A 24,319-nucleotide genomic window follows, 5' to 3' on the forward strand; every position below is an offset into this window, starting at 1 on the left:
ATTTTTAAGTGTCCCTAAACTCTACCTCTGAAAGGGATTATTTCACTTGGACACATATGTATGGATTCAGGCACACAATCTTCATCTCTGATGTCTCTCTTCTCTTCATATTGTTGCTAGTTTTCCAGTATCACCTAAAATGACATGATATTAGAAGAAAAACTTACCGTAAGCAGGAGCAAAACTTACTGAGAAAGAGGAATCTTTCCAGCAACATCCAGGTTTTGAGGTCTCAGCCATTCAGTGGTGCAATAAATACAGCAGAAATGTCCAGAGTGTGCTCTAGCAGAATGTACACAGCTGGGTGACATTTTGGCATTTCTTATTTTTATTTAACACATTATTTCCATCATAATTAATTATTGAATTCAGTGAAGGAAATAATCCTCATGAAATTAAAGAAAAGCAGAAATGTCCTAGTCTTACTGGCAGAGCATAAGTTGTGCAAGTTCTTAAAATGACAAGTCAACAGGGTTTGTGCTTTGGGCTTCCCACCCTAAGCTGCAGTTGATAATCTCTCACAATGTTTGTCACTGCTGCTGCTGCTGTTGCTGGAAAGTACAACCAAATTCTTTAGCATATTCATTGTCCACCAGTACTTCCATGCGCTACCAGAGCTTTCAGAAGCAGTGACTTTAAGCAGTTCCTAGTTCACTAAACGTGTTTCCTTTCCTTCCTGTACCTTGAAAGCCTGTTGCGAACAACAAACATCGTATCGGGCCCATTATCAAACACCTATCACAACAAAGCACTCGTTATCTGTGGTAGAGTAACCATGTTGCAGTATTAACTGTGCATATGTAATGTACAGCTCAGATCCAGCACACAAGGCCACTTCGCTACAGCTAATTTGCTTCCAGTTCTGCTGGTTTTGTGTGTCCTGTCCTCTTCCTCTGTGGGACCATCAGAGGAGCCCCTTCTTTATCGGCCACTTTTTTTCCAGGTACTTTCTAGTAACTTGCCTAGCTTTGAGATCTTTGCAACTCTGATCAACAAGTTATAAATTAATGAGAGGACAGTCAGTCACAAAGACAGCATAATCACAGAAGCCTTATTTTTGAAGCAAATCAACCCTAAAGCACATTGCTGAACTTGTGCAGTGTTTCCTATGACACATTAAAAAAATACTTTGGAAGTATGTGATGAATTGTAGGAGATAAGTTTCCCCCAGAACTGTTTCAGAGTAGAAACATGGTTAAGTCATAATAAAACTCTGCAGAATAAAAATTACACTTTAAATTATACATCGTTGAAGTGCTCTGCACGTGTTAAACTAAATACATATAAATACACTAATGAATAAATATGTGATGAGCATACCAAGACACTGAGATCTTAAAGTTACTTTTTTATAAATAATTTCTAGCTGAAAATTATTTCATTCCTTTTAATTCTATACGAATTTTCTGCCTACTATTGTTCCTTCTTGATTGTCTGATAATTAAACAGAATCCTGTCGAATTTAAATTATCACTAGTATTTTGCAACTGAATTCCTAATACAAACAGGCATATGTTTAATCTTAACATCTGCTTACGTGCCTTCCTGGAGTAAGGTTTAAATGCTCTCTCTGGTACAACACTAATGGCTCAGCCCATCTATCGAGAACTTACAACTTGAAAATGCAGGATCAGATCTTGTACTAGAAAATTAAGTAGAAAAATCCTCATGTAGAAATAATATCATCTGCAGTTGAGGGTGGAAAATCCAAAAATGTATCATTCAAATGCCATCAGTCTATCTAGAGTTTCAAGAATCAGCATGAAGAAACAGAAACGCAAGGATAATCAGATCTTTATTTAGGCCCGCTTAAGAAAAGTTGCATCATATTTAGATAGTCTAACACTGTAAATAAGATTTAACTGGACTGATGAAATTATTAACATCACTGACGTAAGGCAGCTGTTACACTGTGTTACATTAATATTTCAGTCAGATTGAATTCTTCAGATACATTCATGCAATTAACTCCTACTGTATTTTTATATTGTACTTTGAAATTTATTGGAATGTTTTGTTTCCCCGTATTAGTCCTACCTGGCTAAGTTTTTCCCAAACAATACAGAGAATTCACTTACTTTTCTTGGTGGAAGTGAAAAGATTTAATGACTTAATGATTTAATGACATACGATGCAAGAAATCCATGTGGACAGTGTTGTGGAGATAAATATACATATTAAATGTGTATGTCACATGCAAGCATGGAGAAATAGGAATGGAGGTTGAAACATTATTATTATTCTTAACTGAAATAATTTTCCCTCCATATAAAACCCCAAAATATCCTTGCACCGAGCAAAGGGCCCAATAAACTAACTTCCTCCTTTCCAAAACATTCCTCTTCTTGTCAGCCTCTGTTAGAGATGAGAAATCTTCCATTGAACACTAAACAATCCTCCATGTTGCCTCTATTGTTCAGTCCAGTTTTGGCTTGTCTTTTCCTTCTTCAAGACCTGAAAACATATGGAGAACAGCTTCTAAAAATCCCTGAATGATCAAAAATTAAGAGTTTACTTAGAGAGGTTCTTCTTATGCATTAATCTTTCCTTTCCCTCAATTGCTCATTTCTCCCTTGCTGCTCACATGCTCTTGAACATGTTACTTCATCTGCCGTGAACAAAAAGAGCATCTGCTCACCTGATGGCAGCGGTTGTCCAGTACTGGAATGTACAACCCCCTCTTCTTCTAGGCCATTTTCAAATCAGCCTAACCCCCTCAGCAGCCTTTGACTGCTGAACAGCTCTGGGATCAGCTAGTTCCCTCACCTCCTCTGCCCACCTACAAGCAAATTAGATATTACAACTGCTGAAGCTAAGCAGGTGACTTTATTTGAAAGTTTTTAAAATTGTGACTCAGAATTCAATAAATGTACACATCCCTCCCCATTTCAACACTGGATTTTTAAATATTTGCAAGTATGTCTCCCTTTTCTGAGAGTACAAGAACGAAGAATCGATTACTTCTGATAGTAATGGGTGATGTAGTAAGTAATGTTGATAGGGTGTCTCTCTCTACTCTTCAGTAGTATCAGGAGGGCCAAGTTGAATGTAGGGCTCCTTAAAGAACTTATCCTCGCTGCAGGATTTGTCTCTTTTCTATGCTGAGCAAAGCCTGGGCTGGGCAGCAGATTGTGTTTTTTCTGGCAATGAAAACATTCAGCTATTTCATATGCCTGTTCTTGGACAATGAATTACTAGTGGTATCCGACAAAAGTATTGTTCTTCTGACTAAGCCCTCTCTGCCAGACATCTCAAATACAAATATTTCTTTTGGAGGCTTTCAGGCCTGCTGCATGCTGGAAAATAAAGACTTCTGAGGACTGAAGGCAGAAGAGAAGCAATTTTTGAGAATGCTGAGAGGAAAACCCAGTCACAAGTAAGATCACCTGCGAATTCAATATATGCCTAGATGACAGTCACTTAAAAAAAAATGGTTAATTAATTCCAATCTGGGAAACAATAAGACCCATCTGCAGTTAGAAAGCATAACTGCAGAGCTGCTTTGCTGAAAGAAGCAACACAGAAACAAATGGGTCTGTTCATTGCCAGCTGCCCCAGTACAATGGCCCTGGGTGTTGCTGGCAAACCAATGTAATGGAAGAGCCACAGTTAAGGTTTAACAACCAAAACGAGGCTGAGTCCAAGAGATTACAGTGGGTTACAAGGCTGCTCCAGAGCCAATCTTGAGACTTCTGCTTTATGCTGGAAGGAACTTTCCCAATAGTTTTAAATGAGCTGTTTAATTTGTCTTTTTAAAAGAGCCTCTTTCCTTTCTTCTGAAGCACTGTACTGCAGATGCATCAAATAGTTTGGCAGGAATGCAGATACCCTCAAAACTGTGGACAGACACTGGCTTGTACAAAGGGCAAATTTTTCCTTGCCTACCATGTTTGTGGTTTCACTTGGAAAAACTAACTGCAAATCATTTTGTCAGTAGTGAGGTTTTATTTAATGCATGTCCAGAGGAAAAGGAAAAAACTTCCAAATCCAAACAACCCCCTCTTACCCCAGAAACCTTCTCAAGGCAGACTGCTTTCACTTGCAAACCTACTGCTCAAAGCGCCTTTTAAATGTACAGTTTTCAAATAATATTTTCCCAAGTCTTACACGGTGCCAAACTGGCATCATTTGGCATCTCTGCTGTTTGTGCCATGCCTGCCATTTGCTTCCGGTTAGGTTTACGCAAAGTGCTTCCAGCTCAGCAAAGCAGCAGGTGATTCATGGCATTTCAAGGGCTTGAGCCACAGAGCACTTTGGATCAATACTCTTTAACCAAATCAAGGAGATGATGGAGAGGTTAGTAAGGCCATGGTGAACCTTGGAAGAGCTTGAAGAATGACCCTACTGACATTAGCTCCTCTAGGCAGAGGGCCACAAGCAGCAGGGATTTTGTTACGCATATCGTAGAATAGCGAGGGAGATTTTCCACCATTTCCTTATTCATGGACTTGGTAAGAACATGTGACACTTCACCACATTATTATTCTTCATACAGGACTTAGGCCAAGTGAAATGATTCCCTGCAGCTGCCTTTTTTAGAAACTTCATTCCTGAGCAAAATAAGTTAAATAGATGTGAATGTGACATCAAACTGAGGACTGAAAACCAGACTTGAACACTCTGACCAATGATTGCTGGTTCTAGAGCAAGAACAAGAAGACACTTGATACCTGCCTGTTAATACCAGCAAATGACAAGTAAAAATATTTTGAGCTTCTGGCATTAGGTTCTACCTAGTACTGGAGGACTTGTTAAAAGAGATTTGTGTGCACAGTAAACCACCATGTGAATTAATGTTGTATTGATCAGCACAAACAAAGTTTCCCAAAAGGGGAAGAAGGCTGTTCAGTCCCAACGTGTTATAGACCCAACAACTGTAATGCCAAATTTCCATGGATCATGGATTTCACTTCACTTGTGATTTGCCACTGCAGTGATTACGAATGTTGTTTATTTCAGACAATTTGATAAATGAAAACATCTTTCCTAGATTAAAGGAACCTACTTTTAATCTTGTTTTTGTCTGAATTTCCTTTTTCCTCTACTCAGCAATGGGTGGCCTGGACAGGACAGACGATGGAAGAGTCTACCCAGTTATGTTTCCCCTGCACTAAGATGATCTTTCATACCTATTATTTTACTGGCATAAACAAATTAATTTTCCTTCAGTAAATTTATAAGCAGAAAGCACTATATCTGAACATACTAAAAGAATATGTATTTTTTTCTAAGTCTAAGCTTATTATTAACAGCATTCCCACAGAACTATACTTTATTCTAGCTGCACTGAGTGGGTTCATCAGCTAACAAGTGGGCTGAAAACTAAGTGGGTTGTAAACCTCTCAGGTAATTGCAAACAGCTTTTAAATTAGTATTGGAAGCTATAACAAAGAATGCATATTCATAGCTTATCACGCTCTTCAGCAGCTACCCTACTTATCTGGCTGCTCTTAAGAGCAAGAGAGCAAGACATTTCAGTGGAACTTCTGTCATTCTCTTTTGTTTTAGCCAGCTTAAAACCCTCTCAACTTTCAGGGGAGTATACTCAAGTCCCTGTGGTGTACTTAATGAGTTAATATTCCTAAAATAATACTCACATTTTTGGGTATCCCAGATGTAGTTGTTCAGGGCCTCTCCCACCAAGTAGAATATGTTAATTATTACAGTAGCAGCAGCAAAAAAGATTATTTTGACACCTGCGCTGAGGTGCTCAAGAAGTGGGTACACCCACACTCCTGCAACGTGGTGAATCCAGCACATCCTGAAAGAAAACAAAAACAAGTACTGACTCTTACAGCCCTGTTTTTCAAAAGTAGTTTAGGCTACAGGCTTAGCTACCGTAACCTGAAAAGCAATTATTTGAAAGGGCTGCAAGTTGCAACTGAACTGGAGTACCTGGATGACATCCACCCAGAACAGACATGCCGAACGATGAAACGATGACTGATTTCCCACACTCTTACTGCTTTGTTTTAAACTTAGTAAGAGCAGTTGTTCCATTTTCATTTCTGATGTAGGCAGGTGTTTCCTTGCTGCACCTATATTTATGAGGAACACACACTCCTGTTTTGTGCAGCGGTGTGGAACCTGCAGCACCCTCTGTTTCAAGAAGGTTCTTATCCAAAGAGCATTCACAGTTCTCCAGGCTCTTCTACACAGACAAACTCTCTGTTTTCTGCAGCATCCCTCTTTCATTTTTAACTTGTGTTTCTGCTGCTTCTTCTCACTATACCTGGCAAGTGCATCAGCTTCTGGGTTTGCCAGAAACACAGACAAGGGGTAATGAGCACAAGTTGCTCCTGGGGAGATTCCGATTGGACACAAGAGGTAACTTTTTCACCATGAGGACACTCAAACATTGGAATAGTCTCCCAGGGGAAGTGGTAGATTCCTCCACACTGGACAGTTCTAAGTGTCAGTTTGACAGGGTGCTGAGCCATCTCATATAAATTATAGTAGCACCTGGAAAGGTTGGACCAGATGATCCTTGAGGTCCCTTCCAACCTGGCATTCTATGATTCTGTGATATGGTTTGTTGGTGACAGAGAAGTTTTTAGCATTCAGCCACAGTGGAGATTGTTGGTACACTAACTCAAGAGACAGGGTACCACATTTACTGCAATGCAGTCTGAGGAAGCACTCCAGGTATGTGGTTTTGCTGTGTGTCACTGCAATGGATACCTGTACCCTCTGAAAGGATAGATTTTGTGTTGAGATCTGACATGGTGAGTGCTCAAGTCAGAGGGAGCAGAACGAGTCCATAAATTCCAGTAGGTGGAATTTGAGAAAGGAAAACATTGCCAAACTTCAACAAGGTCAATCAGGCCAAGTGCAAGATCCTGCACATGGGTCAGGGCCATCTCAAGCACAAATACCAGCTGGGCAGAGAATGGATTGAGTACAGGTCTCAGGAGAAGGACTTGGGGGTGTTGGTTGATTAGCTGGCAATATGTGCTTGCAGCCCATGTCCTGGGCTGAATCCCCAGCAGTGTGGCCAGCAGGTCAAAGGAGGTGATTGTCCCCCTCTACTCTGATGTCATGAGGCCCCACCATGAGTACTGTGTCCAGTTCTGGAGTGCCCAACATAAGAAGGACATGGAGCTGTTGGAGAGTCCAAAGAGCCACAAAGATGATCAGAGACCTGGAGCACCTCTGCTATGAAGACAGGTTGAGAGAGCTGGGGTTGTTCAGCCTGGAGAAGAGAAGGTCTCTGGGGAGACCTCATAGCAGCCTGTATCTGAAGGGGGCCTTCAGATACTCAGTAGCTGAAGGGGGCCTACAGGAAAGCTGGGGAGGGACTTTTTACAAGGGCATGGAGCAATAGGATGAGGGGGAATGGCTTTAAACTGAAAGGGCACAGATTTAGATTAGAGATTAGGAAGAAATTCTTTAGTGTGAGGGTGGTGAGACACTGAAACAGGTTTTCCAGGGAAGTTGCGGTTGCTCCATTCCTGGAATCGTTCAAGGCCAGGCTGGATGGGGCTCTGAGCAACCTGATCTAGTGGGAGGTGTCCTTGCCCATGGCAGGGAGGTTGGAACTAGATGATCTTTAAGGTCCCTTCCAATACAAACCACTCCACTATGAAACAACTGAGCAAACATCACAGAGGCTAAATGGGAAAAGTGCTCAGTGGAGACAGGCCTGTGAGCAGCTGGGCTCTCTTCAAGAAAATTAATCTCTTCTGACCTGCAATTTGAGAGAGGAGTTCACAGTGAAGCATAGCTAGAGAAGACTCAGCAGCTGCACAGACTATTATTGATGGGGATTTCCATGTCCGTATCATTTGCTTAACTTGCCAATACTTCTGTATGCTTAAGGAAGACTTTTGATCACTAGATGAACAGTCAGACTCCTGAAGGGCAGAGACACAGAAATCCACCCAAAACTGTTACCATAAATGCCTGGCACATAGAGAGTTTATAATACTTGTTTAATGAGTCTCCATCATCCTGGAAATGTACATGGTTGTCATAGCTTCCCTCCTCCTTAGCAATGTTTTTATTACAGTCAAACCCTTAACAGAAGGACACTTCATGTAGGAATTTACATGTGTCAGTAAATTAATCTGCACAATCTAAATGTAGATTAAAACCCCTTAACCCAAATCACTTTACATATGGAAAATTATCTCTGTACTTTGCAGTTACTTTCCACAACATCAATCTGTGCCAGAATCAACCTGACAAGATAAAGGTATCTGTGAAAGAATAAAGTCAAAGAAAAAGATGGGACAGTTGGGCAGAAGGTAACGGGATGTCCCTCTACTCCCAGGTTGGCTTAGCAGGGAGTGTCTATTACTGCTTGAAGCTTTCCAGTTTCATTTGCTTTTGTTTTATGATAATTCTGTGAAAAACAAGCTATAAGGAAAAAGCTTGAAAAATCAGCCAGGGTTGCTTTTTCACTTGTTTTCTTTGGTGTGATAAAACCGTTCAGCACTATAAAGCACCTCTACAGAGGGACTTTTCAAGGGACCTCCCAACTGCACACAGGTAGTCAACTTCATGAACAAAGCAAAAGTGGCACTTAATAGAATGCATTTATGCTGGAAAGAGGAAATATTTTTTAATCCAACTAATGAGTCACTGAGGAGCTCCTGGCTACAGGCGATCTCTGGTTAGCTCAGAGTCTTTGAGTACAGCTCATGCACTCTGCTCCCTGCTGCTCACCACAGGAGCCCATTCATTGCTTGGGGATGCTGCTTGTGCATTCAGTGTAGCTGCTGTACATCTGGACCTGGTGCAGTGTCACTGCAGGAACTCATGCTTTGAGCACAAGAGGTACCAAGCACCATACAATGGTCACAAACCCACCTGAGGAGCCATCCTGATCTTCCTTAAAATGAGCTGCTCACTACACTAGGAGGGAGTAATATTAGGCTTCTCTGCACTGAGCAGTGAGACACTGAGTGTCCCTGCATGGCCTATATCACAAACAGGAGCAGCAAAGGGACAACTGCTGCCATGGAAACCTCACCTGATGGCCCTTCTTAAAGAGTTTTTTCCTGCTTGAATACAAGCCACCTTGATGCCACACAATAAAGGGGTGATCAACCATAGGCATAAAGCTTCCACACAAATTTGCTGATTACTAATGTTAATGAATGCCTTCAACATTGCAATTCTAGTAGTCATTATTCCTGTCCAGCCTCATTATTAGATAAGCACAAGGGAGCAGGCATTAAGATTTACTTAGGAGTGCAAATCTAGATCCAATTTAAGATCCTGTTATTGAACAGGTGTAAAAAATGGGTCATTTATGTAAGAATAAACTGCGGAGAAAAAGTCTGAGCTAAAACTGGACTGGCTACTTTTGAGAAGATAAAATTAATTTGAACCTCCTTGTGTTTTGGTTCTGTGGCAGCCCATGTAGATATAACTGCATGGTTTCAAAGATGAATGTGTTACTTACAGGTCATCAAGCTCATTTAGTAATTTGTTTGGATCAGTAAGAAAAGAAGGAATGGAAATATTCATATACTGTATTCAAATTAAAATGTCTGTTAAAAAAGGTGGTGATTTTTTGGCAGTTTTGAACCAGCTGGTGTAGAAATCAGAAAAAGCTATTTGAAAACACACAATATTGCTTCTTTTTAACAAATCTGTAAAATTTTTACTTGTTAGCTGTTTTTCACTTCTAGTATACAGTAGATGTTGTATATCTCCCCTGTCAAAGTAATCAAGAGAAAATTAAAACTATGCAGAGAAGATACATTTACATTTATTCTTTGGCTATAGATCTTTTATTAATAAGGAAAAGTTAACTACAGAAAAATTGCTGAAACTTCTGGTTTTTGTGTGCTCTATCTGTCTCTTTGAGTAATGCAGCTGTTACAATGGTGTGTGTAAAACCTGGTCCTGGTAGAAAAAAGCTCAACACGTCCATACAACAGCAGATAACCATGACACCCAAAAGATTTTGCAACAGGAGATGTTGCAGAAAATGGTTGCTCCTTCACAATGGCTGCTGTCAGCTACCAGAGTTTGAATATATTTGCACAGACATCACAGCTTGGCAGCACACTGTGGTCTGAACTCTGAGTCTCCACCCTTTTCCTACCCAAGTTGAGTCCTTCAGTGAAGTCTGCAGCTCAACAACAATCAGTACTACTAACAGCTCTGGAAACAGAAACAGTTGGGTGAGGAGCTGTGGAACTTTTCAAGAGCAGTGAATGAGAGGACAGAGAATAATAATGCCATGAAATGGCTGAAGAGATCCTAAGACTCTTCCTCATAACAGAAGAAGCACTTCAAGTCTGATAATGGAAATATCTTTCTGAATGGTACCTAATTAACCTCTGGAATGCTCTACCCTGTCTTTCAGTGATACATCACTGCAATTAAGATATTAAAGTTTTGAAGTATTCAAGTTTGGAAGTACTGTAGTCCACTCTCCTTCCCTAGGCCATACCATGCAACTCTAGCAAGCTTCTGAGTCAGAAGACTGAACGAGCAGTAAGAACGTGTACAGTTATGCTTAAATTCAAAGAGAGTATAAGATATATAAACCATCAAGACTGAAGGATCCAAATATCTACTTTTTGACATAGGTTTTGGACGAAAACTTCTCTTACAAGCTGGTTATTCCAAAATGGCCTCCTAAAACTTCTGAAGTATCTGACATTACCTACAGCTACAGCCCGGATACATGACTTCTCTGATCTACTGTGGCTGCTCCTTTCCAGTCACTTCTTGCAGAAGCAAATCCTCTCCCACATCCTCTGTGCTCTTCAAGTTTCCAGTGACTGGCAGAAAGGAAGGCTGAATCTTTGGTTCCAAACAAATCCTAGGCCAGCTCCCATTCTGACTACTCCTTACCAATCACCAGAACACAGGCATTTTCTGTGCTTTTATTGAATGATCTTCCCTAGCATCACTCTCTTCCTTTACCACAGAAAGTGAGAACTTTATCCAGAACTATTATATCACGGAATGTCTCCCAAAGGAGGTGATAGGCTTACAACAGCTAAGTCACTCAAAACTTCAATGAACAAATCATTTGTGGTTACAGAGTAGGGACCAACCCTGTGCTTTCAGAGGCAGGAGCACAATGACCCACACTAAATCTGTTCTACTTTTGGTTTCTAATGCTGACTGATGTGAGGCACATATCAATAAATCCTTATGATGTTTTTTCCCTTTCCCCCCACCCACTCCTAATGTCATAGGACAGCTTGTTTTGCATCAATCAGAACTGTTAAGACCTCAGCCATATTAAGATGCTGGGTTTCTTACACCTGCGAGCCAGGCCTAAGTCACCTACAGCAGGAACATACGTTGTTTAGAAATTCTGTAGACTAAAAATAAGTTCAATAAACAGTCATCAGTTAGGAAATAAAAGCAATCATCCTCTCTCGTTCCAGTTTCTTATGCTGAATTCTTCTCCATTGATCTGAGTGGTGCTGAACAATTCATGGGTCGTAAGACTGTGCTACTGGTATCAAGTGGTTTACGCAGTCAGAAGACAAGTCCTGGAACACTGCAGCTGCAAATGTCACATGCAAAACATACTTAGAATGACATGGTGCTGGCATCTTCTGGGATGGACTAAGCTTAGTAGAAGTTTGTATTTATGTACAGGTAGCTAGAATGACAGAAACTCTGCAAGGTGTTGTCATCTTTGGAAGTAATCGATTTTGATAAATAATCTTTCTTTTTAAATATAGTAGCGGTTGGTATGCCTTCTTGAGCTATATTTTAAGGAGCTGCACAAAAAAGTGAGAACGTATTATCCATGCATGTCATCTGCGATGGTACTGTTACTTTGACTGAAACATTTGAGGATGTGGAGGGGAGCCAGAATGTAACAGTCCATAATGGCTATGTCAGACTTAATAGGCTCCATGAAACCTTCTCTTGGTGGAAGCACTTCTGCTCTAACACCCTCCTTCTGGGTCACATACAGGGGACATTAATCTTTTCCTGGCCTATCTATTTCTGGTGTTTCTACTTCTTCCTACTCTTTCCTGTTCTGAGCAGCTCTAGCTGTAAGTCTTTTCTCCTCCTCTGCATTGTCTCATCTATCACCCACCTCTCCATCAGCCTTCCACTCTGATTTCAAAGCCTGTATTTCTCACCTCTTGCCAGCTTTTCCCACTTCCATGATTTTAACTTTCAAGCTTGTGACCTGTGAGCTGCACATCTCCCGACCCATTTCTCTTTTAATCCATGCTTCTAGTTCCTCTCTTTGACTTGCCTCAAGGACTTTTCATTTGTTTTTTCCCCAACCACTGTCTCCTCTGATCTCTATTGAACTTCTGTCCACACTGCTCACTTCCAAAAGCATTCATGACCCACTCCCTACATACAGACTCTCAGCACACTCTAGCATGCCATGCTGTGTGTGTCCTGCTCCATTGGCACCAGCCACCTCAGAAATCCCTTAGGTTTCTCAGTCCTGCCTTTTTTTATCAATATGGCTGTCAATTCCCACCAAGCTTTATGCTCTGACTCTCCACCCCTCTGTTCTGAATGTCAAGGTTTGTCCTAGAAGTCCGCTCCCTTATCCCTTTGTCAACATCTGCTTTTTCTGATCTTCTCCTTCTATGGAGAATCACTAGTAGAAATCCTACAGCAAGGCTGACAGCATCAATCTCAAATTCATTCCAAATTCTCAGTGTACATTCCTTTCTTCAATTTGTTCAAGAACAAGAATTCAGCAAATTATCTAAACACTCTCCCTTGGCAAATCTACAGAACTCTCCTAAAGTCACTTCAAGAGAAACTCTATTTTCAACTCAAAGTTTAAAGGTACCTGAGCTCTTTAAATAGATTTATCAGAGAATGAAAGAATGGATCAAGTCCAAGCTTGGCACATGAGAAGGCAGTTCCTCATGGATTTGAGATAGCAACAAGCAATCAGATCAAGTTTTAGCTCCCAAACACGTAGCCCAGCATGACTAGAGGAGTGGAGTCAGGTTCTTAGGGTCTCTTTTTTTGGCATCCTTGAGTGCTCAAAAGCAGAGGGAACAAGAAAACCATTTAAAATAAACGTAGTTGTCTCAGTTTATTTTAGGGACATATTAGGCTCTGATATTAGTTACCATGAGGTCATTCTTATTACAAGGAGCAACACATTTCTGGCTCTTTTCTGTTCCTTGACAACCAACTCCATACACCCATTGGCAGTATTCTCTGGTAGGACTGGCAAGCTCTTGGGTTTTCTTAACACTGTCTAGATTCAACAATTCAATACAAACTGTGACCTTTTCAAGCCACACTAAATAAAGCCAATCGGCCTTTCCCATCTTATCCCATGGCCTTGATCCTGAAAGTCCATGTATGGTCTGCAACAGGCAATGCAAGTCCCTGAATGCCGTGCCTGGGCACAGTTCCTTAAGAGCAAGGGAGAGCTTCCCCTCACAGGGAGAGCATGAGCTAAGTGTGCCTACTCAAATACTCTCTGACTGAAGGGAGAGAAAGCAAAAAAAAAAAGAAGAAAAGATAGAAAAAGGCTTTACTCTTCAAGAAAGGATGTTTCACAGATAATATGTCTCTGAATAGTGATCAGGGGATATCAAGTTATTTAGCCATGTTCTTCCAACTTCAGTAATTCTATTTAGAATTGTATGCCTGTTTTCTCATTTATCAAATATATATATAATAAAAGCTTGCTATTCCACTATCTCTTTCATATGTGAGAGATTCAGTCACATATAAATGAAACAGAAGTTCTTCTCTAGTTGGAGTTGAAAAAAAATGCATTAACAGGATCAGACCTAAACCCTATCCTCCAGTACGGTCCTTTACAGTACAAAATGAGGCATGATAGATAAATTATGTAGAATGGTAAGAAAGTTTTAGCTGATGTGGGGATAGAGTTCAAAATTCAAGGGCAAAACATAAGAACATGTGATAAGCAACTGTCTTCACTTCATACTGAGAGAGTTGCGGTGAAAACACTTTTGCTGAGGGAAAAATTATGTAGGGAGAAGGACAAAGTGTCAAGCGGCAAATCTCTGACTTCTAGGTGAAAAACCATAAACCAAGAACTAAGCCCCAGCAGGGCACCATGGACAACAAAGCAATAGGGAAAGGAAGTTCCACCAGGTTGCAAGTAACTAGGTTACTTCATAGAATCACACAGAATCGTTTTGGTTGGAAAAGACCTTTAAGATAATGAATTCCAACCATTAATCTAAACCACTGCTAACTCCACCACTAAACCACGTCCCTAAGCACCACATCTACATGTCTTTAAAACACCTCCAGGGATGGTGACTCAACCACTTCCCTGGGCAGCCTGTTCCAGTGCCTGACAACCCTTTCAGTAAAGAAATCTTTCCTAATATCCAATCTAAACCTCCCCTGACACAAATTGAGCCCATTTCCCCTTATTTCTATAACTTGCTATTTGGGAGAAGAGACCAACCCCCACCTGGCTACAGCTTCCTTTCGGGTAGCTGTAGAGAGCAATAAGGTTTCCCCTCAGCCTCCTTTTTTTCTAGGCTAAACAGATCCAAAACTGAACACAGTGCTTGAGGTGTGGCCTCACCAGTGCTGAGTACAAGGGGAAAACTTTTGCAGGTGTAGTCTCATTTTAATGCACTGTGCTAACCTTGAGGTAATTAACAGTACACCAACAAGAGTAGAAAATCCAAAAGAAGTCATTCCAAACCCTCTAAGTACTCAAGGTCTCTACCTCAATCTGATCACTTAGCAGCAGGAAGACAGTGGACCTCAGCTGTGAAAGGCAGGCACGCTATGAGTGAGAGGGATGAAAAATAACTCACTTTTCATATTTTATGGTATATTTTCTCAACCTGTGAACATGAGATACATTGTATTGATATCACCAAGCCAAGATTTGATTTGCAGCCTCAATCAAATCTTGGATAGAGGCTTCAGTAACACTTGCAGGCTGAGGACATGCAGAACTTGCAGATAATACAGTCTAACTTTGTCTTCTTTCAGCCTTCACCAAAGACCTTCTTCCAAAAGAGTATGAGAAATGGGCTGTAAGACCAGAATTTAGCAGGATGTCCTATATGCTGGATAAGCAATTGTCTCAGACCATCTTAAGAGAAATCACAACTTGGAAGAAAGTGAGTCACTTGAGAGTACTGTTTTCGAAATAACGTACGTGTAGTCAAAACCAATAAACAGCAGAAGCAAAGGGAGGTGATCATAGGTTTTAACTGGGTATCCACTTAATAATTTCTTACTGTGGGATCTTCTTCCTGTGCTTTTCTTGTCCTACAATTTCTTTTTGCCTTGTACTAGTAGCTGTAGGATGTAGATGCACTGTAGCAGGCAGGATCAAGCCATAGAAATATCAGTGATACTGTAACAGATTCTTAGAAGACTTTAATACACCCCTGTTTTTATTTCCTCTGCAGAACTGGATTGTTTCAATTTTCTAATCCTATTGAATAGTATTGTATGTACCTTCTCAGATGATTTTGAGAAAACAGGAGTTGCCATAGGAGGCCAGATCACACGTGCAGTAACTCTGCTAACCTGCCTCTGGGTATTCATTAGAGAAATATCACGGCTACCCATTATTATATAGGGGTTAAAAAAAATTACTTTCTCCTGAAGGAATCATTACATTGCCTTTTTGCATGAGGCTGTTCTTTTCTTACAATTACCAATATTACTCTTTTTTAAGAAAGACATGTATGTTTATAAAAGCAAATGGCAGAATGTGGTTTTTGTCCTGGTACACAACATCCTACTTCAGCTGGATTACTAGCATTTTATGATCACTCAGTATATGTGGATGTGTATGAATAATGGCCCCCCTTTCACTGGACTGAAGAGGAAAGTTGCGTATTTGAAGCAGTGCTGCCTTGAGCCTATGTTTCTCTCTCATTAGTTTGATCTCATTTGGTGGAAAAAGTAGTACTATCCACAATTTTGGAAAATATCCTCTTAGCTGAGGGAACAGTGTTGTAAAGTGAGAAGAAAGAATAGTAAACAGGAGGTCACAAAATGTTTGCAAAAAAGGATAAAGGGCATATGGTATCAAAGATACACTGTAAATAAGACAAAAATTTAGTGAAAAATAAAATGCTACAGTGCCCAAAATAAATTAACTCTGTCATGTAAGTCAAGTCCTTGAGTAGAAACTGCTCAAAGACTTAATTTAAAGTTGTGTAAGCAAGGTTTTTTCTGTTTTAGTTTTACTTTTCACAAACAATTGCATTTTTTAAAACAAACTTAGGAGTGTTTGGATTACTGACTTATTCTGTAATCAATTTTACAGAAAGAAGTTATGAACTAGTAAAGAAAAAAAACAGTGTCCTCTCTGTTGCTGCTTAAATACTGATGCAGGAAATCATTTGCCTATTCTCAATTTTATTTGATAGGACAAAACCCTAAGCAATAAAACTAAGGTCCAAGAAAAACATTCAGCTTGAAAAAAGGTTGAAAAATGTACCCTTGGAAAGACCACTGCTTACATGGGATTGTTCAACAAATTCCTGTTGTGTGAGGTTTGGCATATACTTTCTAAAAATATAAGCATCTGGGGAAACCAGACAAAGCCCAGGTCTTGGACCAAACGAGGCATGCAGTGTGAATCTGTTAGCGATTATATCCATAATGAAATATGTGCCCAAATTTAGAGTACAAAAGCCCCAATACAATATGAAAACCCAGCGTGTACAGCTCTTACCATAAAATATAGCCAACAGCGAAGGTGGACACTGCAGCCAGTCCACAGCTCCTGCTGGGATACTGATGATGTGTTGTTCTCATCTCGATTAATACAAAGGGCAAAACTGTTGTATGCTGAAAAAAACCAAAACAACAGCGGAAAACCAGGTGATACAAATGATTGTCACGGCATTTCCATGCTAGTTCTACAATAGGAACCACAAAAACCTGAAGACAATTTCTTGATGGTTAGACAAGGTAAAATTACTCTATCAAGTTGATTAATAACCCAAACAATATTCTTGCTATAACATCCAATTGTTCGAGAAAGCAGAGGAAAACTGACTGAGCAGAATTTGCTTTCCCTTTTGTCCAGGAATCCAAGGCAGAGTGAGTTAAAAGGTGATACAGCATGAGGGCACATGGGTCCCAGTCCCAGTCTGGCCTTGCAGTTGCTCTGTGACCTTTGCCACATCACTTTGATTATTTGGATCATTCAAGTTAGGAAGCAACCCATCTGATTTTCAGAGACTCTAAGCACAAGCAATGCCAAATTAATGAATATAAATTGAGGTATTTAATGCTTCTGAGAATAAGGTTTAAGTGTGTATCAATCTGGAGACTTGAAAACAGGGGACATACTTTCAGATCCTAGCCTCAATATCTCTGTTCCTCCATCTGTAAGGCAGGAGCAATTATCTTCTTTGGAAAGGTGTTGTGAATCTTAATTTGGTAGTTGTTGTGCAAAATGGTTTTAGATTCCCAAACAAAACATATGAAAGGCAAAGCTGTAAAAACCATTTTCAGCCACTTGTCTTTATTTAGCTGTGGAACTCCTTATTTTGTCATTTTTCCATACACGTTTCCTACACTGCCCCTTCTGAGAAGGTCTGTTCAGCCAATTAACATCAGCAGCATGAAAAATTGCACCTAGTCTGCCCCCAGCACTCGGTGTCCAGATCTCAGAGTGCTGGCAGGCATGAAAATATACATAAGCAAAGCACAAATGTGCCAGGAAATAAACCCCATTTCTAAAGACACATTTCACCTAGGATCAGCATTGTGTCAACTCCAGGAACACAGCCCACCTTGCCACCAGCAGACCAAGTTATTGCTGGTATATAAAATAATTACTTCTGTTGAGAGCTTGGCTCTGGGGCTTGGCATGACTGTGACTGTGAACTCTACTGCCCAGTCCTGCCTCCACAAGGAGGTCTGCAGGTGCAAGGATTGCAAGGGCAGCCTAAGCCCTAAACTAGGTTCATTCCTTCCCCAGGCACGTGATCACCAACTGAAAAAGAAGACTGTGGATTACACTGGCCATGTTCTGCCATGAGATGCATACATGTACTTCTAGGGGCAGCAGGAGGGCTGGATTTGTAAATTTGTAATAATCTGATAACCCACACCAATTTTCACCAACAAGAAGGCAGGACAGACACGGGAGTAGAAATATCCTTGCATGGATAAGGGTCCAAAATGAGAGGAAACAGAGCAGAGTCTGAGGCTTTATCAACTGGGGAGAAGGAAGAATTGTTTGAAAGGGAAATGATAATGGAAATGCTCTGGCTCTGAGATGTAATGTAATGTGAATTGGGTTACTGCTCTGATTTTCAAGGCATTAGTAATTAACGAGCTGCATTTGGAGAAAGTCAGGTGGGTAATAAAGCAGTTAAGGGAGCTTTCAATTTCATCTTTTAACAACTCGTTCTGCCCCCATCCCTATAAACAGTATAAACCAGCATCAAGGGAATGCAAAGATGTTTTACATGTGCTCTGCAACAGAGGTGTCCACTAGTAGATTAGAGGTCTATAAACTGTGTAGGACCTTCCAAGTCCTTTAACAGGGACTGACAGCAAAGCAAGCCCTGGAGATTCACCTGTATGTCTTATATCTGTATGCAAAAGTTCTTCAGAGATCAGTACCTCACTCTGCACAGCCCCCAAAGCAGGGCAGAAGAATGTGCAAACATCTCCTGTCCTGCCTCCATAACTTCTTCAGAGAAAAAAGCAGAAGACAACAAAGAATTTTAAGTTCAAACTTCACCCTTGATATTTCTTGAATGACTTAAGCTTGTGATCCAGTCAGTCTTAACTCTTCGCTATATGGATAACTGTAACAGAGCTTGTGAGCTCCATTTCTCAATTGACATGTTTACTGCTTTAGATGCTGTGTGTTGATGTGTTCCTCATTGATGATATCAACTTAACAGCTTGCCAATTAAAAAATAGTTAAAACAATTTCAGCAATCAACCCTTCATCTCCAGTATTTTTCTTCTTTCCCACCATCTAGTTCCTGTGATTATATAAGAAAATAGGTCATTATTTTCCTAAATTCTTCCTTCTGCTCTTTTTCTAAAGGTAAGGGGGAAGAAAGAGAGGATAATGAGCTGCATCACTGAAGAGTTTATGTAAAAAATCCTGTCAAAAGTACAGTCCAATTAAAAGTGTAAGGAGAAAATCAGACGTGGATCTTTAATCTTCACCTGCTATAGCAAATGTTGATGCTACCTGCAAATGCTGCAGTTTTACAAATCCAGAGTACAAACTTTGGTTTAAAATGTTCTAGTGAAACTGCTATTCTAAAAAGCTATTTCAGATGCTTTACCCAAACTACAACCATGATAAAATTTCCCTTTCCTACATTTCAACCCCTCCAAAACCCTTAATTTAAAAAATATTAAAATGTTGTAGGCAGGGATACCTTCGGTCAAACAGTGCCAATTAAAACTCTGGAGCTATAAATACCACATTTGAATCAGACTGGCACCTGGTCTGAAGTCTGCTGAAGGTGAGCAGGGGTCATATGTGCTTAGAGTGGGATTCATCAGGGCTGGGAAAGTTGCAAGAGGCCACAAATTTAATACCCTCTAACATTTTTACCACCTGATTTTTGAATAGAATTGGGCCACTGGGAATCTGAAGCTGAGAGAGAAAATAACACTGATGCTTCCTTGACCGGTTTGTTAAAGATCATGCTGTGCCAATCAAAGATGTCCAATGGGTATCTCTAGGATTGATTCCTTTGACTTACTGGCAGGCTGGAGGACAGCACAACATTCCTTACCTTGTTTGTCGAAGTATCTTCTTGGGCTCACTTGAGAGAAGACTAAGGAATGAGGAAGTTCAAACAACAAGGAGGTTTAAATGGTGATGATGATGATTAGCTGCTGTAACCCAGTAGTTGCTAATTCACATTTTAAGAAAAGTGAAAATTTGTAATTGGACTATAATGACTGGGATAGTATTATAATAGTAGTAAACTGGACTAAGTTTTTACAAGCAAAGCTGATTTTTACCAGGTCAGCTTATTCTGCTCCCACTGAGACCAGCTGCTCCCGTGAGACAGTTTTACCTACTGTATGGCTGTGCTGACACTAGAGACCTGGGCTGCTCAATGCTGTGGGTACATCAGGGAGCACCCTCTCCATCAGCAGGAAGGCCACACTCTGCACATGCACCCTGGGGCGACCACAATCTCATGGTAGCCCCCTGGGCAGCAGTGATGGAGCTGATGAACCCCAGCCTTAGCAGGAGCTCTTAGTTTGGGCTCAGTAACTCTGTGTACACTGTTGTCTTTTCCTGCCACAAACATGGTGCTGCCTGCCAAGGTGCCCTCCTGGCTGCAAACTCCTTTTCTCTGAGTGCCGAGGCAGTGACCCTCAGACCTGTTTTTAATCCCTCTCTGAGGGGATCCATCTGCCAAGACTGCCTTGTGAGCCACACGTGATGGTAAACCCCCATTACTTGGCCAGAGCATGGTGCTGCTCAGACCCCTTGTGCCCCATCACTGCCTGTCCCTGCTGCTGGGAAGGCAGCTTTGGCAGAACTTCACGCTTGCTAGGCTTGCTAGCAAGTGCTGGTCTCCATAGAGCAACAAGCTGCCATTTCCTGCTAATTTTGTGTCCACCACATGGCACTACTTCCTGAGGTCCCATCACCTACAAATGGGGATGAAATGTAGCTTGCCACATCTTCAACTGCTGGTAATGATGCATGGAAACAGAGAAAACCAGCTCAATGCAGAGAGTCTGGGTGGAATTTGCAGTAAGGTTATCACATGGAGAATTCAATTCAGAAAAAACACTGGACACTGACTCCAAAGGAGCAACCTCTGAGAGCAACTGAATTAGCAAACACTGCAAAAAAAAAACAAAACTCCAAGAGCTGCAGGTGGATGAATTCCTAGAACCACTGCCACTGCATCCCAAGAGAAACTCTGCTCATTAATGACCCTTCAAAAGATAATACTAAAACGCATACCACTCCCATATACCAAACATGGGATATTTGTGCCCAATGACATTTGAGACTGGAAAATCACAGTACAAAGAGGTAGCACATGCATAGTGTTGGCTTGACAAGCTGAGCTTTGATAGAGGCTTGTGCTTCACCATTTTAGGTGTGTGCTGCAATGGGTAGTTGGAAAAAAATATTTTATGCAGATCAGGTACATTGAGAATGAGTTCTGTAATAGTCTCTAGGCAAACTCAGTGCTCATTCTTGAAGGCCCGATTATATACGTTATCTTCCAACCAGTATATGCTGCTTTTTTAAAGACTTTTCATCAATACCTTCCTTGGCATTTTGTCTTTCCTTCACTACGTTTGAAAAGGAATGTTAAAGTTTTTCAAAAGGGGCAAAATTGACAGGTTTATGTTTTGTTATCTTTTGCTTTTAGCACAAACATGGGCAGTGCTATCTCCCCAAGCCATAGAATCGTAAAATCATGGAATGTTAGGGCTGGACAGGACCTCTAGAGAGCACCTAGACCAACCCCCCTGCCAGAGCAGGACCACCTAGGGCAGGTCACATAGACAAGCACCCACGCAGGTTTTGGAAGTCTCGAGAGGAGACTTCATAGCCTCTCTGGGCAGCCTGTTCCAGTGCTCTGTCACCCACACAGTAAAGAAGTTTCTCCTCTTGTTGAGGTGGAACTTCCTGCATTCTAGCTTTTACTCACTGTTCCTTGTCCTATCACTGGGCACCACCGAAAAGAGACTGTCCCCTTCCTCTTGACACCCACCCCTCAGGTATTTATAGACATTAATAAGATCCCCTCTCAGCCTTGTCTTCTCAAGACTAAACAGCCCCAGGTGTCTCAGCCTTTCTTCATAGGAGGGATGTTCAAGTCCCTTAATCACCCTGGTAGCTCTCTGTGGACTCTCTCCAGTAGATCCCTGTCTCTCTTGAACTGGGAGCCCAAAACTGGATACAGTATTCCAGGTGTGGTCTTCTCAGGGCAGAGTAGAGGGGGAGGAGAACTTCCCTAGACCTGCTGGACACTTTTCTTAATGCACCCCAGGATACCACTGGCCCTTTCGGCCACAAGGGCACATTGCTGTCCCATGGATAACTTACTGTTCAGCAGAACTCCAAGCTCTTTCTCCATGGAGCTGCTTTCCAGCAGGATGACCTGTATTGGTGCCTGGTGTTATTCCTCCCCAGACACAGGACTCTACACTTATCCTTACTGAACTTCATGAGGTTCACCTTCACCCAGCTCCTAGCCTGTCTAGATCTCATTTTATGGCAGCACAGCCTTCTGGTGTGTCAGCACAATTTTTAGAGAAAGATCAGTAATAAAGCTGCCTTTTCCATATGCTCCTATCAGAGTAACAGGAAGAACCAGATCAGAAACTAGAAAAACAAGGGGCACAATTATGATTTACTTGTTGGGAAACTTCTGAAAAAGGAACAGCTGGGAAGAGAGTATTTATGTGTCATTTGAAGGATGATACCTTCCACCAAGGCAGCCTAATCTATAAAGAGAGCAGCAGGATATCAGAGCCGGGTGCATAATAAATTGCAAGCCTTGACTGATTCTGAGCCCTTCTGAGATTGAAAGTGCTGGTAGCACTTTTCATCTTACAAATGAGAAATTATGACTATTAACTGAGGCACACTGATGCACAGGATGCACTTCAAAGCAGCCACAGACAGCTTGTTAATTGTTATTGTAGGTTAGAGGGAGGAAGAAGTATTGCATGATCTAAACAAAGACCAATACTCTATAACACCACAGAACATAAGAGCCAGAGATAACCATTTTAAATCAATATAAGGGTGTAGAGTTCTTTGAAAAGAAAATTAACACTCTTTAATGTTACCCCATCTTTTCCTCTTTTCTGTAGTTAAATACATAGGACACAGCATATCTGACTTAACAGGCATTGTATCACTTTCTCCACACATACCTACTGTTGATGGATTTGTTCTTGTTTCTGACACATACAGTACATACTATATATTGAAATAGTAGCATCAATCTGGTCTCACCCCTGTATTAGTGTCAGGGAGGTTATATATAGGTGTTTATAGAATTTCCACAGTGCTGATCACTGAAGCATTTCAGCAACTCAAAAGCATTACTAAACATACCCTTGTAGCAGGCATGATCTGTAGGGTCAGGACATTCTATGCCCATTTTGCAGGAGGGCAAGATGGAGATGGCATGCCTCACTCGCAGTCACATAGGGTAGCTATGGAGGAATGGATGTATAGAGAAGTAACAAAAATGTGGTATGAAAGCAAATTTACTCCTTCAAGTTTATAGCTCTGAGACATCTTGGCTCTTCAGCATTTCTCAGTTGTTACCTTGTTTGACTCTCTGTCCTGGTTCCCTTCTGCTTTTGGAGGCTTCTTCAATTGCCTCCCTCTGAGCTGTCTGTTTCTCTCCCATCTCACCTGCTGCTGCTTCAAGCTGCTTCCTTGCAGCTCCCATCCTACCAGCCCAAGTGACCCCTCTGTGCCTTCCTGGCCCTGATTCTGCAGCTTCCAGGGTGACACATCCTCTTGGTCTTGGTCTCTTTCAGTCACCTGAGGCCTTCCCTTCACATCACCAGTACGTGCAGCAGGCACAGACAATGCCTTAACTTGATAGAAGAAAATCTTGGTCACTTGGACTTGAAACAGGACAGAAAACAACGTGGCACATCTGGTAGAGCAAAATTGTGCAAAAGAAGTGCCACCTTGCCAAACGGAACGGTACTGCTTCATGTTTAATTTTCTTTAACTTTGCATAATTCAATATAATTCTTTTAATGCATGCAGGTATCATTAAACACATGCAAAGTGCAATGCCACATAAGTCACCTCTCTCGTTTTGCTGGGATCCCTTAGCTAGGCTTTCTTCCTTCAGTGCTGTGCCCAAACTCCCCTGTCTGCTCCCAACATCAACAATGTGTGCTGCACTAATGTTGAAAGACTTTTAAAATACAAAAGAAGCAATTAAGTCCAGGCTCTGTACACTGAGCCACAGATGAGCAAACCTTGATAACTCCAATTTACTTTCATCCTCAACCTTATTCTTCCTACAAAATCAGCAGAAAAAACACACCACTAACAATTTGGAACATACACATATATATCCTGTGCAAGGATCACTCATTAATCACAATGTTATCTGAAGTAATTTTTCTATGTATTTTGTTCAGCTTATTTCCTCTTACTAGTTAAACTACTTGTCCTAGAACTTCTTAAACTATCATTTGTGACAAAAAAAGGTTTATCTAGGCAAAGAAATATATTCTTGTCTCTTACAATTACTGTTAAAATCAATGTTTATACACACACACACTTTAATGTATCATTGAGGTTTAATTTGCATGAATGATTGTTGAGTTTTCTTGCAGGTCTTGTTGAGAAAGTGCTAATAAAATCACTGAGCCTCATGTATTCCTAGCACAAATGAAGAACTAAAGAAAGCCTGGAGATGTATTT

General features: G+C 41.0%; 1 protein-coding gene across 3 annotated transcripts in view; it reads right to left on the reverse strand.

Annotated features, from left to right (window-relative positions):
* Positions 1-1,778: 1,778 nt before the first annotated feature.
* The window catches only part of AIG1 (androgen induced 1), a 118,838-nt gene continuing 96,297 nt past the window's right edge, over positions 1,779-24,319 (reverse strand). For 2 of the 3 annotated variants that reach the window (XM_051613850.1, XM_051613849.1), the window contains 3 exons: positions 16,616-16,731; positions 5,598-5,761; positions 1,779-2,454 (listed from right to left, as the gene is read on the reverse strand). In XM_051613850.1, the coding sequence (XP_051469810.1) occupies positions 2,417-2,454; positions 5,598-5,761; positions 16,616-16,731 (318 nt within the window). In that variant the 3' untranslated portion in view covers positions 1,779-2,416. Of the gene's footprint in view, positions 2,455-5,597; positions 5,762-16,615; positions 16,732-24,319 lie in introns of those variants that run through there. The other variant, XM_051613851.1, reaches the window with a different exon arrangement.

The sequence above is a fragment of the Apus apus genome, chromosome 3, assembly GCF_020740795.1.
Source record: "Apus apus isolate bApuApu2 chromosome 3, bApuApu2.pri.cur, whole genome shotgun sequence".
Lineage (NCBI taxonomy): Eukaryota > Metazoa > Chordata > Aves > Apodiformes > Apodidae > Apus > Apus apus.